Below are 14,807 nucleotides of genomic sequence, written 5' to 3'. Positions count from 1 at the left end.
TGAATGGTGGTGACACACCTGCTGAAAATCAGTTGAGCGCGCACGAGGCTGGCTGGCGCACTGGGTGCAGCCTGTGGCCTTTGATCTCATGCTTGTGAGTTTGAGCACCGGGCTGGGGTTAGAGAGCCCTTAAACGAAAGAAAGAGAAGGAAGGAGGGAGGAAAGGGGTCTGAGGGAAGAGGGAAGGAAGAAAAGAAAGAAAAAGAATCAGCTGGCCATATATGTGAGGGTGTTCTTCTGGACTCTCATTCTGTTCTTTTGATGTGTATGTCTGTCTTCGTGCCTGGACCACTCTATTTTGATTACTGTCGTGTAGTAAGCTTTAAAGTTGGCAAGTGTGAGTTCTCCAAGCCTGTTCTTTTTTAAGATGTTTTGGCTCTTTGAGATCCCTTTAGATTCCATATAAATTATAGGATGGGAGTGCCTGGGTGGTTCAGTCAGCAGTCAAGCCTCTGTCTTCAGCTCAGGTCACGATCCCAGAGTCCCCGGATTGGTCCCACGTCAGGCTCCCTGCTCAGCAGGGAGTCTGCCCCTCCCTCTGACCCTGCCCTCTCATGCTGTCTCTCCCTCGCACTCTCAAATAAATAAATAAAATCTTAAAAAGAAAAATAAGTGAATTTTAGGATGGGTTTTCTATTTTTAGCAAAAAAAAAAGTGCCATTGGGATTTTGGTACATACTAGTCTGTAAGTCACTTTGTGGAGTATTGTCACCGCAACGAATTAAGTCTTCCGAACCATGAACATGGGTGTCTTTCCGTTTATTTACTGAGCGATGTCTGTAGTGTCTGGTGTATGTGCCTTCCATTTTCTAGGGTTAATTTATTCCCAAGTATTTTATTCTTTTGAATGTTACTATAAATGGAATTGTTTTCTTAATTTTTTAAATCGAAGCTGTTAGTGTGCGGAAGTATACAAATTTGTGTGTTGATTTTGTGTTGTGACTGTGCTGAACCTGTTTGTTGGCTCTAACAGTTTATGGGAACCTGTGACACTTTCTGCATTTAAGAGTGCATCTGTGAGAGAGGTCATTTTACTTCTTTCTCTCCCGTTTGCAAGCCTTTTATTTCTGTTCCTTTTGCCTAATTTGGGACTGTTTGGGACTTCCAGTGCACGATCAAAAGTGGGCGTCCTGACCTTGTTCTTCCCAGAGAAAAAGCTTTCAGTCCTTCACCCCTAGGGGTGGTGTGTGCTGTGGGCCAGCCACGCATGACCTCTGTTACGTCAAGGAGGTTTCCGTTGATTGTTAGTTTATTAAATAGTGTTTTTTTTTTTTTAAGGATTTTTTATTTATTTATTTGACAGACAGAAATCACAAGTAGACAGAGAGGCAGACAGAGAGAGAGAGGAGGAAGCAGGCTTCCTGCTGAGCAGAGAGCCCGATGCGGGACTCGATCCCAGGACCCTGAGATCATGACCCGAGCTGAAGGCAGAGGCTTTAACCCACTGAGCCACCCAGGCGCCCCTTAAATAGTGTTTTTATCAAGAAAACGTGTTCTATATCGTCACATGTGCTTTCAGTAGCAGCTGAAATGATGATGTGGGTTTTTCCCCTCTATTGTGCTAACACGGTGCATTGCACGGGTTTTTGGAGTCAGACCATCCCTGCGTCCCAGGAGTAAGTCCCATGTGGCCTTGGAGCGCCGTCCCTTGACGTGCTGCTGAGTCTGGTTTGCTCGAGTTTTGTTGAGGGTGTTCGCGTTGATGTTCATAAGGGTCGTTGGCGTGTGGTGGTCTTGGAATGTCTTCCTCTGAGTCTGACAGCGAGGTAGTGCTGTCCTCAGAAAATGAATTAGAAAGTGTTCCTTCTCTTTCGGGGAAGAGTTCGAGAAGGATTGTGGTGGTTGGTTCTTCTTTAGATGTTTGGTGGAATTCACCAGTGAAGCCGCCTGGCCTGTGCTTTTCTTTCTTGGGGGCGGGTCTGACTCTGTTGAAGAGGAAGTAGCACCGTGAAGTCACCTCCAGGGTCCCTCCAGGCCACACAGGCAGAGAAGGTGAAGCTGAGATTGGAGAACTGTGTCAGGCAGGTGGGTTTCCTGCCTTTAGCCGTCCCCCAGATCCGTGGTGTGAAGGAGGGTGAGATCTGCACCCCGTCCTCCTGCCCCATCTCCCCCGCTGCACACCCTTCCCCGTCCCTCACGGACAGCAGAGGGCTGCCGTAGCCGCTGCGGCATGTGAGGCGGCCAGAGGGATGTGGACAGGCATTCTGTGTCTCCCGTGCTTGCTGCTGGCACGCGGGACCAGAGGGTCCGAGGCAGGCGGCCGCGCCCAGCCCTGCTTTAGGGGAGGGCTTCCTCATTCAGCCTCCTCTGGGCTTCAGCCCTGTGCAGCTGAGGCATGGGCTCCGCTGGGTCCCCTCATGGAGCGTCCATGGGTGTGTGTCTTAGTTTCGTGTCCCCTCCTGAAGGAAGTCCCCGGATATTCGAGAATTTAATGTACTTCCAGTAACTCATGGGTCAAAGACAAAATCCTAAAGGAAGAACAGAAAAATACCATAGAGCAAAATGTGTAAGGATACCTGGGAGAGGAAAAAAGGCTAAAAATGAAAGAGTTAAGCTTCTAACTTAAGGACAGAAGGATAAACCTACCACAGGTCGTGTCAGAGGAGAGCAGAGTTTAACAGGAGTGAGACGGCAGCAGCTGCAGATGGGAGGGCAGGTGGTCCTGGAGAGAACACATCGGGGAAGAGCCTTCAGCATCGCCTGACCATATAGATGGTCAGGGGGCAGCGGTCCCCTCGCCTCTGTGGTCCTGCCACTAGCAGAAAATCAGTCCGTGGACTTTGCTCTGTCCTCTGTTTTCCCCAGGACCTGTTTTTTAAGTACACCTGGAATAACTTCCTGCACTTCCAAGTGGAGCTGTGCGTCGCCGCTATCCTGTCCCACGCTGCCCGGGAGGACAGGGCAGGAGCCGGTGGACCGGACAGTGGGGTGGAGCTTCTGCCCGGGAATGGGGACCCTGAGAGCCCCCAGCCTGACGCCAGCCGCCCCGAGAACACAATGGTGACCCATGTAAGTCCAGCCAGTGTCCTGTGTGTTGCTGGGTGCCCCGTGTCACTGTTTGCCGAGCCCCATCCCGAGCTGTGCGGGTGCCAGCACTAACACGGGCCGCCCACGGCCGCCCCATAGTCCTCCCTCCACAGTCACAAAGAAAGCGTCCACGTTTGCCAGGGCCCCTGAGCTGGGGGAGCCGAGGACAAGGCCCCGTGGTAGGCTTCAGTCAGCAGACGGGGAGGCTGCCCCAGGGTCTGCTCCTTCCAGGCCAGTGTGCCGTGTCCTGTCGTGTCGTCCGCTGTCGGGAGCGGCCACCAAGGAAAATGCAAGGGAGAGAGAGAATGTGTTGAGTCTCCTGAGAAAACGTTCTGGGATTATGGACCTTTTGAAACTACATTCTCTCTTCTTTTCCTCGGCTCTTCCTTGCTCCCCCGCGAGTGCGTGACGGACGCTCACCTCCAGGACTGCCCACGGCTCCTCTGGGTGCTCGAGCGAGTGCACCCCTGCTGCCCGGTCTCCCTGGCCCTGGACAGTCTGCGTCTGGCGGGGGGTTGGCCTCAGCAGGTGTTTGCTGAGGAGGAGAGGGAGCAAGTGCCCGGCCCTGGCCAAGGAGCCGGCTCGGAGTCGCTTCCCTGCCAAGGCCTGGGGCTGTGCAGGGGCAGCTCCTACCCTCAGGCTGTGAGGCCCACCCAGGAGGAGCAGAGGCTTGGGAAGGCCTGGGTTTCTGGTGACAGTCCCCGTAGAGGGCGTGGCTTGAGCACGTCCTGCAGCGAGCCGGCCTGAGCTGGATGGCAGCCCCTGGGGTAGACCGCTGCGGATAGGCAACTGCAGTGGTGAGGTCCACACAGGGTTGGGAGGGTGTGGGGGGCCCCGTGAGGGGTGGGGGGCGAGTTGGGTCCCAGAACAAACGTGCGGGCCCAGGAAACTGCACTCGGGCCCAGTCCTTGCTTCTGGCTGGACACAGAGAAGATGGGAGGAAGCCAGGTGGAATGAGCGGACCCGGGCAGCCGTGTGGGACTGCAGGGAGGCCCTAACGGTGTCCCCACCCACAGGACAGCAGCTTGGCGCTGATGTGCCTGCTTCACCGTCTAGGGGCCGGTGTAGGGGAGTGTGCAGCCCTGTAGGCCCTGACCGGTGTCACCTCTGCCTCTAGTTGTTCCAGAAGTGTTGCCTGGTCCAGAGGATCCTGGAGGCCTGGGAAGCAAATGATCGCGCACAGTAAGAAGCCATGGGGGGGCGGTGGGGTTGGGAGCGGGGGCCCCTGAGGGCCCAGCATGGGGCTCCGGCATGGCCACGGTGTGGCCGGTTCAGGAAGGGGGGTCTCGTTCCCGTGCGCCATCCAGGGAAGGTCAGGGCTCAGGGGGACTGGAGGAGACGGGCCAAGCAGCTCTGTTCCATCCCTGCCCTTCCCGTCTGTCAGCCAGACCCCATCTTACGCCACTGAGGCAGTGTGTCCTCAGTCCCCCCATCTCCCCACCCCAGCCACCAGCCAGTTCTCACTGAGCCCTGAAACCCCCCAGGCGTATCCAGCTACTCGTGCTGGCTTTCCTGCCCCGTCCAGCTTGTATCTCTCTGACACGCACAGAGGGTCTCACCCGTGCCTACAAATCTCCACCACCCAGGTCCCCCAAAGGTGTGGCCTGCAGGGCCCAGTGTGGGCAGCCCCAGGCCCGGCCCTCACCCTGCCTTCCCTCGGCCCTGCCAGCTGCTGCTCTCGGGGTCTCTCTGACCTCAGCTGGTTCATAGCTCACATCTCGCTGGTACAGAACCCACCAGTGTGTATCCTCTGTAGAACGCGTAGAGCCTACAAGATGGAGCCCTCTGTCCTTCCTGGGGCCTGGTCCGTGCTGCGCCCACTGAAGCCCTGGGCAGAGTCTGCCCTCGTACATTCTGTGTATCTGTGCGTGGGCGCCTGTTGGTGGGGGCACTTCGCTGTTGTCACTGAGGGTTCGTGACACCCCAGAGGTTAAGATGGCCGTCTGAGTGGCCTTGTCCCTGGCCCAGCCCTCCTGCACCCAGAGCAGCTACACAAAGGCCTCCCTGTGGGCCTGTCCCGCCGGCTTCTCTCCAGACCCCTTCCTCTGCCAGGCTGGGTCCCCTGGCTCAGGAGCTCGCTTGTGTTCCCTCTCCGGGCTGCCGTCAGGCTTTTAGGACAGAGAACATGGTCAGAAACAAAACTCGGTCCACTCTGGGACTTACGAGCTGTGTTTCTAGATGTGTGAGCGTTTCATGCCTTCCGAACACAGAATGGGTTTGAAGACAGGCCTTTCTGTTGGGTCTTGTTTGTGACACACGAGAGTGTGGGATGGAACGGCAGACAGAAGCGAGGCCATGGGCCTTGGGGTGTACAGAGCTCAGTGAGGGGGAGGTAGCGTGGAGACCCAGAGAGCCGGGTAGAGTGAGGCCAGCTGGGAGCCTGGCCTCCTGGAGCAGCCCCCGCCCTGGCCTGCCCGCTCTGGGTCCCGTGTGTCTGTTCCCGATCGTCCCTGGGTCGGGACATACGCAGGGACACTGTCTTTTAGTCTTTCTGAGTCTTCTGCCCCACTGGGTGTTTCCCTTAGGTCAGCCAGTTCTGGGTGGAGTCAGGAGGGTGTCTGGGGCCAGGACAGGTCAGAGGTGTCAGGGTGTGGGCCGAGGGACGTGGCATTGGCCCAGGCCTGCAGGGTGACCACAGGCCTGTCAGGCCTTATGGTACGGAGGTCCTGTCTGGATGGTGGAGGTAGGGGCAGCGTCCGCCTTGTCAGCACCTCTCGGTGGTGAAACCGGGGTGATTGGCACACTGCAGGCACTCTCCAAAAGCGAGTGTCCTGCAGGTAAGACTGCAAGGAAGGGTTCTCGGGGGCGGGGGGCGCGGAGTGGGCACAGGGAAGGCCGTGCGTGGCAAGGTCAGGGCCCTGGTGGACGCACAGTGGGGAAACCCCGGGGTCCCCTGATGCTGTAGCTTCACTTTCAGGGCAGCGGGCGGCATGAGGCGCGGCAACATGGGCCACCTTACCCGAATTGCCAATGCAGTGGCACAGAACCTGGAGAAGGGTCCCCTGCAGGCCCACATCAGCGACGTCCTCCGAGGTGAGCCCTTCCCGTCCTCACTGCCTCCTGGCAGCCAGAGCCCTGTTCTGGGTGTTACTGCCTGAGGCTGCCTCTGACCCCTGACGCCCTCCCTCTGACCCTCATCCGCCTCCTGCAACCCCGTTTCCTGGGCTCTGGCCCCTTAGCAAGTGTAAGTGCGCCAGAACCGGGACAGTCAGGTTGCTTCCCCACTTTCTCTCAGGTGGGCCTGGGTCCCAGGTGTCCGTGCTATCGAACAGACCTCTTTGGGGGGTCTCCTTGTGCCCCAGGCCCTGGCAGGCGCCTGCGTTCAGAAGGGACCACCTGCGGGCTGCCTGAATGCCGTCCTCCTTCTCTGACTCAGGCAGCTTTGCAATCCTTTCCAGCACAAGTCTGGGGACCTAGGGAAGCTGGGGGAGCTGGCCTCTGTACTCAAAGAGAGACCGTGGGGCTTGAGACACCTGCCACGCCCCCGACCTGGGGCCCTAACCCTCACGCCCCTCTCTGGCCCTCTGCTGTCCCCCCATGATCTTCAGTTCCCGGGCACCGGGCTTCCCCAGCTGAGCAGGGAAGGCCTCGGGGCTCTTGGTTCAGACAGGACTTGGGCCGCTCGGAAGGGCTTGTGCGTCCCTGCCAAGGCGGGCCACCGGAGCTCAGGGGGACAGATGGGTGCAGTGGACGCGTGAGCCCGGGAGGCTGAGGGCGGACAGAAGCCAGGACTCACAAGGTGCGGGAACTGGTGTTCACACCAGCTTCATGACCAGGACTGTCTTCCTCAGCCCCGTGCTGGAGGCTTGTGCTCAGGGACTGGTGTTTGCAGAGAGCAGTGAGCTCTGTCCGGGAGGCCCCACAGGGGGTGTGCGAAGCTGGGTGTGCTGAGGCAGGGACTCCGGTGTGTGAGCCGGGAGCAGGCACAGGGAGGGGCCGAGGCTCATCCCCCATTGTGGGCCCGGGTGGACCTGTGGCCATGCCGCACTGGCTGCCTGGCCACCCCCTCAGAGGGTCTCAGCTGTGGTCCCTGTGGCCCAGGGCCAGAGGTGAGCTGAGGAAGCTCTGGGTGGCCCTCCAGGATGGAAGCAGCTAGGGGGTGTGTTGGCTCCCGGGTCCACTGACGCCTGTGACAAGGGGTGTGGCCCGGGGAGAGTCCCCACAAAGGGTGCAGTTTGGGGTGCGAGACGTGAGCCAGGAGCTCTCTGCCATGGTCTTCTGTCACGGCTGCAGACCGCGGCTCTCTGGGGCTTGACCTGTCCGGGAAGCGGGCACACAGGCACATGGGTTGGGCCGAGGGGAGTGAGGCGGCGAGCGGAGAAGGAAGCCGGCCGCGTCTCCTGGGCAGTCCTGCTCTGCTGGGGCCGGGCTCTGTCCCTGTAAGCACCTCGAGTTCCCGCAGGACACTTGGCTGCCTTGGCCTCCTTCCCCTCTGGCAGGAATCCCTTGAGGTCCGCTCCGGGCTCTCCCCATCCGTGGGCCATGGCGCCGGCCCCTGGTTCACAGCGCTGCTCCCTTCTAGGGCTCCCTGCTGACTGCCGAGGGCGCTGGGAGAGCTTTGTGGAGGAGACCCTCGCGGAGACCAACCGCAGGAACGCCGTGGACCTGGTGAGGGCTCGGCGGGGGGGGTGTCCGGTGGTGCGTGGCCACGCCTTCCCGTCTGCTTGTGCGGGCACGCGTGCAGGAGTGGGTGGGTGTGCGCGCGCCCGCACGTGGGTGCACCCACATGGCCCCATGTCCCAAACACAGTCCTGTCCCGCTTCAGGCCCCGGTGGCCCCCTAAAGCCTCAGCAGAGCCCTTTCCCTGTCCCATCAGGAGCCCTAGTGTGCTCTTGGGGGCTCCTGATGCCGAGGCCCAGTGTGCCCTGCGCTGAGGGGAGGGGAAGGGGGCAGGAGCCCCGGGGGTGTGGGGCTCACGTCCACCCACTCTGGCTGTTTCAGGTAAGCACCCACCACCTTCACCCCTCGAGTGAGGATGAGGACATGGAGGGCGTTTTCCCTAATGAGCTGTCCCTGCAGCAGGTGCGTGTGGCCGCTCTGCCACCTCAGGCAGCCCTGACCCGCTCTCAGCAGCACCTGGGCCTCCGGCCCCGCTGAGCCGCTGTGGGACACAGCCCAGGGGAGCGCGCTCGTCCCCACGCACCAGGCTCGAGCAGGGGTGGGGCCAGACGTGCAGCCCCTGTAACGGGGGGACCCCCTCAGCCACCTTCCATCAGTAAATCCTGGGGGATCTGGTGGACAGTGTTGAAACTTAAAGGAAACGAGACTCTTTGGACACTACCCCGCGTGCGTGTCATCCCGAGAGGTTAGGTTGGGAGAAGCCGCGAAGCACCAGTGGGTTCTTCCGGGCACAGCCTCGGGCTGAGGCCTGCCCTGCGTCACCTCCCTGCCAGGCTTTCTCCGAGTACCAGGTCCAGCAGATGACCGCCACCTTCGTGGATCAGTTTGGCTTCAACGACGAGGAGTTTGCTGACCAGGACGACAGTGTCAGGTGAGCTCTTGGGACGTGCCCGGGGCTGTCCACCCTGGCCGGGGTCCTCTCAGCGGGGAGCCTCCCGCGTACACCAGGGCCCCACCGAGCCTTCGTCATCTCCGCCGACCGTGTCCCCTGTCCTGCCTGGCCCTGGAGGCTGACCTGCCACTCTCTCAGCTGAAAGCCTGGTCTCTGTGGGAGGGTCCGGGCTCAGACACCCTCAGGGGCGGCAGGTTGTCACTGTGCAGACCAGGGACAGAGTGGGCCCAGCAAGTGGGGGTGAGGAGGGAGACGGCATGGAGCGCTGCCCCCTTCGTCCGAGGCCCCCCATCTGCCTACACCCATGTGGCCGGTCGCTGCCTGCAGAGCCGTCTACACCCTTGGACTCAGCTGTGCTCGCCTGGGAGGGGCAGCTGCGGCTGGTATCCCCCAAGGGTGCCAGCGGGAGTCCCCGGGGCCTGGGCAGCCCGGTGCTAAGTACCACCCTTGTCGCCACAGTGCTCCGTTCGATAGGATCGCGGAGATCAACTTCAGCATTGATGCGGACGAGGACAGTGTGAGTGCCCTGCTCCGTGCTCCTTGGATGCGGGTGGCGCGGGGGACACCGTGCTGGGTGGGCAGTAGTGGGAGACAGGGCTGCTCCGTGGCGCCCGGCCCCCGTCCTGCGAGCCACCTGCCTGGCTGAGTCTCTCCAGGCGCTGGTGTAGCTGCGTGGGTGCTCTCGCTCGCAGCCCAGCGCAGCTCTGTTTGAGGCCTGCTGCAGTGACCACATCCAGCCCTTTGACGATGACGAGGAGGATGATATCTGGGAGGACAAGGAGATGCACTGCACTGCCCGGGTGACGGCCAGAGCCAGGTGTGAGGCCCACGTGTCCTCCCCAAGCCCCTTGGGGCAGAGATGCCCCAGAACGCTGTGTGTGCACTCCCGGCCCTGTCCCAGCCGCGATGCTCTGGGTGCACGGAAGGGACGCTTCCAGGGGCCCCATGTGATGCCCTCTGGTGGCTGCTCTGACCTTGTGTCTTTCCCCAGGTTTGGGGGTCCTCACACCTCAGAGAGCTGCTCCAAGAATGGCCTGCAGCGTGGGGGCCGGGACAGGAAGGAGGGTTTGGAAGCAGACAAGGACGCCGCTCGGGCAGGTGCTTCTCTGGCTTCTACCCAGAAGGAAGGTCCTCGCTTGGAGGGTGGCTCAGAAGGTAGATGCCGGGGACACGGGGTTCAGGCTGGGCCGGGGACTTAGACAGGGACACAGACCCCAGCTGGCCTGTGCATGGTGGGATACACGAGCTTTCAAGCCACGTTCCCCAAAGTGGTGGCTTTCCCGTGCCGCCAGCCACTGTTGCAGGACTGGTGGCAGACGCTTTGGCCTATACCCCGGCTGCCCCTGCCACCAGTCGAGGTTACCCAGCCGCGCCGTCACAGCCGCCGGCCTGTGTCCGTCCACTGGTCCACTTCTCGTGGGGCCCCCGCAGCGCCTGGGCTTCAGGGCCCAGAAGGCAGGTGGGGCCGACCTGCAGGTCAGGGGTGCCTGGACTGCTGCGTCCCTCCCAGCAGGTGCCTCGTGGGCAGTGTTTGACGAACCGGTGAACTCGCCAGTGCCGGCCCCAGGAGTGGCGGTGGATGTCGGTTCCAGCGTGTGGGCGGCCAGCACCCACAGTCCCTCGACTTCGGAGGAGAAAGGCTGGGCCAAGTTCACGGACTTCCAGCCTTTCTGCTGGTAAGGTGGGGTGGGCCAGGAGGTCACCCCATCTGCCCTTGGGGGTGGCATCTCCCCAGAGGGAGCTCAACCTTGCCTTCTGCAGCTCTGAATCAGGGCCCAGGTGTAGCTCCCCGGTGGACACGGGCCACAGCGATACCCAGGAGGGGCCGAACCAGGGCCCAGAGAGAGCCCGTGAGTAGGAGGGGCTCTGAGCACAGGGAGTGGGGAGGATGTGGCCAAGGCCCCACGGTCTGTGTCTCCCTGGGGATGCCAGGCTTTGCATCACTCCCAGGGGAAAACCGGCAGTCCTTGGGGTATGGGTATGGCCGTGCTGCTGGGAGCTCTGGCAGGCAGTGAGGGCTTTCCCAGCCCAGGCCCGTCTCTGAGGCCTTGCTTTGTCCGTGCAGATCACCCCGGTGCAGTGTGCCACCTCACTGGCCATCCTAGGGCCTGGTTAGCGTCCTTGACCCTGAGCCCCTCATCAGACAGGCTTGGAAGCCCCACAGGGCTGGGTGGCGGCCCGTCTTGCCTGGGGGAGGACCGTCTCTTTGTACGGTTCCTATAAATATACACGTGCAGATGTGGCAGACTCTGAGGTCCCTCCGTTCTCCCTGGACATCAGCAGCTTTGTCTCGTAGGCCCGGCTTCCCCGTGTGCCTGGAGTGCCTGTGTCACCAGGAAGGCCCCCTTGGTGGTCTCTGACAACAGTGAGGATGAGCAGAAGACGGCTGGTGCCTTGGAAGCTGTCAGTCTGGGTCCCAGCCGCGAGGCCCCCCTGCCGCCCGCGTCAGTCCCCAGGTGTGCAGGATGGCGGCGGGCACAGGGTCCCTAGGGCACACGGATTTCCGGCTGTCCCCAGCACTCTGCTCACCTGAGAGTAGGCTGACCCTGCTGCCCTGATGACCCCATGACCAAGGCGGCCAAGTGGGAGCCAGGGCTCAGGGGCATTTTCGTAGAGATGAGAGCACAGGGCCTGAGTGTCCCAGCCTGGGGGCTAGGAGATGGGGCTGCCTCACTGAGAACAGTGGCCCGGTTTGTGGGTCTCTGGCCGCCTGAGCTGCCGCCCCAGGATCTGGGGTTGCCCCGGATGGTGGGGAGAGGGCATGACGGCCTTTATGTAGTTCCGTGTCTGCTGTCCCTCATGCTCAGACAGCAGGGTGGTGGGGGTGTCCAAAGACCTCTCTGGGTCACGAACCGTGACTGCAGGTGTCCCTGCCTCACACGCAGGAAGAGGGTCTAGGCCTTTGGGATCTCTCATTGGACAGACCCCTGGCTGGGCCTGGGGGTGTGGGGGGCCGCGTGAGGAGCTGTGAGTTGTGGAAATAGGGAACGGGGGGCTGGTGGGCACTTGAGAGGTGGTGGTAGAGCCAAAGCTTACAGGGGCAAGGGGGGGCGGGCAGCAGAATCCAGCAGGAGGGGACAAGGACCAGTCCATGGTGGCCTCTAGAATTTCCTTCCCCCATAGCCCACTGCCCCAAGCCCTGGTGGTCCCAAATGGTTTTGTGGCTTGGTCCATCCCATTGGTGGGGGTTCAGCTCTGGCTCACAGCACACTCGTTCCCGGGACCCCAGACAACACGACGTGTCCTCGTTAGCCCCCGCCCTTGGGGGACCCAGCCCAGAGCCAGCGGGGCCTCGTTTATGAGCGTGGATCAGGCATGGGGGCCATGAGTGGTGGCTTTCGGGTTACAGGTACACGCTGGGTTCTTGAATGGCTTGAACGTTCTCAAAGCTCAGAATCACTGCAAGTCTTAAAGCCTCTCTTTTCCTGACTTCCCTGCCTAAAAACCACCTCCGCTCTGAAAAGCAGGTGTCGTCATCCTTAAAGCAAGCCGTGTATCTCCAGGGCTGTCTGCATGAGCGTTTCCAGCCAGCCCGTGGTGAACCCCCGGTCTGTGCCCATCTGGGCCGACACGTGGTCACCAGGCTTCAGTGTAGGGTCCGTTTCTTACGCTGTCCATGGTTGCTCGTCGCTGGCTCCCAGCGGTCTTGTGTGGTTGGAGGTGGTCTCACGTGGCCCCGAAGCAAGCACTGGGCAGGTGTGGGCTGAAAGGGCGAGCCGTGGACTCCCTCTCCTCCCGGGCTGGGGAGAGGAGGGCCGTGAAGAGCAGCGCCCAGTGCCAGGGCTGGTGTCCTGAGGTCACCTGTTCTCTCCCTCTCCAGGTGTGGGAGGGAGCGTTTCTGGGCACAGGGCCCGCAGGCCCTCCCCTAACAGGGTGGGGTGGGGGCTGTCTGGAGAGAGACCAGATGTCCGGGGGCAAGCTTGGGACGCGCCTCCTGGAAGGTCCAAGGCCTCAAGTGGGCGGGCAGGGGGCCTTTGGTGTTTTTGGCACTTGGGATAGCAGAGCTGCTTTGGCCAAGTGGGTCCCTGGGCTACCTTGGGGGTGGCCCAGGACACTGGAGCCTGTCTGCCATACAGGGCCGAGCGCGCCGGCAGCCCGCTGTCGGACCCCATCTCCCCCGCGCCTGCAGAAGCAACCTTCACCCCGGCTGTGGCCGTCCCTGCCGAGGCTGCTGTGGCGGCCACCCCAGCACCGAGCAAGGCCAGCCCCACCCCAGCCATCATGGCAGGCCCCCCAGGACCTGCCGTGGCCGTCACCACTGCAGCCCCAGCCACGTGCACAGCAGCCATCCTGGGGACAGTGACAAAAGACAAGTGAGCCGGGCAGGCTGGGGGATGGGGGCGGCTGGGGCTCTCGGGCCCTGAGGGCTCCAACCCGCCACCCTTCCTCCTACAGGAAGACGGACTCCCCACCGCCTGCCGGAGCCGCCTTGAACGGCCCCGTGTGACGCTGCTGCTGCCGGCCACGGCGCGCCCTTCGTCGAGAAAACTACCTGGTGATGCAATTTGTCTTTTTTAATTTAATTTAATTTAATTTTAAAATAAATGCTGCATTGGTAAAGCTGGCAGTTGGAACCAGTTGGAGAGCCCAGCCTGCGCCTCTCCTGCCTGACCCCGAGGGGGCCTCGAGTCCGGCTCCGCGCACAGCAATAAGGCCTCAAGCGTGCGCTCTGCCGGTGGGAGCCGGGGGCCGCGACCCCGAGACACCGTGTGGACTGAGGGCCGCGATGGCTGTGGATGCCACAGGCTCCGAGCCTCAAGTTTTTACTTTTTCTTTTTTTTTTTCTTCCAACAAACGCAGGAAAGAGCCACGTGTTTGCACTTTTGTGTCCAGCCACAGCGAAGGGTCTCCCTGGCTCTGGGGACAAACGCGGGTCTGGAGCCGGACTGGCCAGACAGGGTCTTAGCTGCCCGGCGCCCCTGGGAGCTGGCCTTGAGCCAGGCCGCAACATTTGACTGCCTTAAAATGAGACCCTCGTGGCCCGGTGGGCAGTTGGGGCACCCGGTTAGCGGCTGGCCTTGGGTGTGCGGGATGGGGCACGGGTGCAGAGACTGGCTTTGGCGGTGCCAGGTGGGGTGTGGTGTCACCCGGCGGGGAGGGCAGGGCCAGGCCCCATCATCCTGGAGGGCTCTGTGGGGTCATTTTGCGTTGAGTCCATTTTTAATGTTCTGAGAATCTGACAGGGCACCCAAGACCCCAACTCCCAATAAAAGTTGTGTTATTCTTACTGACAAGCCTGCGTATCGTGAAGCTGCGGGTCCCGGACCCAGCCTGGCGGGCAGCCGGGGGTGGGGGTGGGGGGGGGGGGTCTCTGCTGCCCTGTGCTCATGCCTGCGGCTGCAGCAGGGGGTCCCCAGAAAACGAGCTCTGCCTGGGGCGCGCGAGCCAGTGCTGTCCCTAGGGCTGCCCCGTCCTCACTGGCTGGGGGGGGGGCAGCCAGCAGGGCCTCCCTGGGCACTCAACAGTCCCTGTCCCTCCTGTCCCTCCCTAGCAGTGTTGGTCCCGCACTGACTCACCCTGTGGCCCCTGCTTTGATGGTTTCTGACCTTCCCCAGGGACAGCCTCATGGCTGCCGGGCCCGTGTGCAGCTGGGCGCGTGGAGGACTCCAGGGGTGCGTTTCCTGGGCCTTGAGAACCTCGGCCCAGTAGTGGTCCGTGTGGCCCAGAGAGAACTTGGGGGCTCATCACTCACCTGATGTCACCTGTGGGTCACCTCCGCCCTGACAGGTGCCACCACCGGCTAGGCACCCCCCACACCCCACGTGGCCGGCTCCTCACGCAGGTGGGACATTCGCGTGGGAGAGGAATAAGCGTAGTGACACCTGTCATGACCCAGGCAGAGGCCGGGGTGTGGAGGACGGTCAGCTTGACGCAAGATTCCAGGGCAAGGGGAGGGGAGGCATTTGGAGCAAACTTCCAGGAACCCCCAGCCTGACACGTGACGCCCTACTCCCTGGGGAGCCCACCCTCCTCAGCACCTCTCCCCCAGATTCCCTCGGACCCGGAACCATCCTCCGGACAGTCCGGCCCCGTCTGTGCGCTTCACAGCACCCCTGCAGATGGCCACGCCTGTCCAGGCAGTGCTTGGGGGGCGTGGCAGGAGGGGTGGGTGCCCGCCCCAAGACCACCCTTCAGGGTGGCCGGGCTCCAGCAAGGGCCCGCTGAAGCTGCCTCCCCATGCCCCTGGCACCAGAGCTTGGGCCCCACGTGGTAGATGTGGGTCCTGGGCAGAGTGGTCAGGGGGTGGGGGCGTGGGCGGAGGAGACAC

General features: G+C 61.7%; 1 protein-coding gene across 7 annotated transcripts in view; it reads left to right on the top strand.

Annotated features, from left to right (window-relative positions):
- The window catches only part of LOC111157448 (protein phosphatase 6 regulatory subunit 2), a 67,244-nt gene extending 53,471 nt beyond the window's left edge, over positions 1-13,773 (top strand). The window contains exons 11-24 of one of the 7 annotated variants that reach the window (XM_022518855.1): positions 2,806-3,009; positions 4,145-4,209; positions 5,945-6,060; positions 7,550-7,635; positions 7,969-8,049; positions 8,421-8,518; positions 8,999-9,056; positions 9,232-9,356; positions 9,531-9,637; positions 10,053-10,215; positions 10,301-10,389; positions 10,836-10,995; positions 12,616-12,852; positions 12,935-13,773. In XM_022518855.1, the coding sequence (XP_022374563.1) occupies positions 2,806-3,009; positions 4,145-4,209; positions 5,945-6,060; positions 7,550-7,635; positions 7,969-8,049; positions 8,421-8,518; positions 8,999-9,056; positions 9,232-9,356; positions 9,531-9,637; positions 10,053-10,215; positions 10,301-10,389; positions 10,836-10,995; positions 12,616-12,852; positions 12,935-12,986 (1,641 nt within the window). In that variant the 3' untranslated portion in view covers positions 12,987-13,773. Of the gene's footprint in view, positions 1-2,805; positions 3,010-4,144; positions 4,210-5,944; positions 6,061-7,549; positions 7,636-7,968; positions 8,050-8,420; positions 8,519-8,998; positions 9,057-9,231; positions 9,357-9,530; positions 9,695-10,049; positions 10,216-10,300; positions 10,390-10,835; positions 11,802-12,615; positions 12,853-12,934 lie in introns of those variants that run through there. The other 6 variants (XM_022518854.1, XM_022518853.1, XM_022518851.1 and 3 more) reach the window with 6 other exon arrangements.
- The last annotated feature ends 1,034 nt before the right edge of the window (positions 13,774-14,807 follow it).

Source organism: Enhydra lutris, unplaced genomic scaffold (genome assembly GCF_002288905.1).
Source record: "Enhydra lutris kenyoni isolate GAN:26980312 unplaced genomic scaffold, ASM228890v2 scaffoldscaffold55, whole genome shotgun sequence".
NCBI lineage: Eukaryota > Metazoa > Chordata > Mammalia > Carnivora > Mustelidae > Enhydra > Enhydra lutris.
This window is presented reverse-complemented; position numbering and strand designations above follow the sequence as displayed.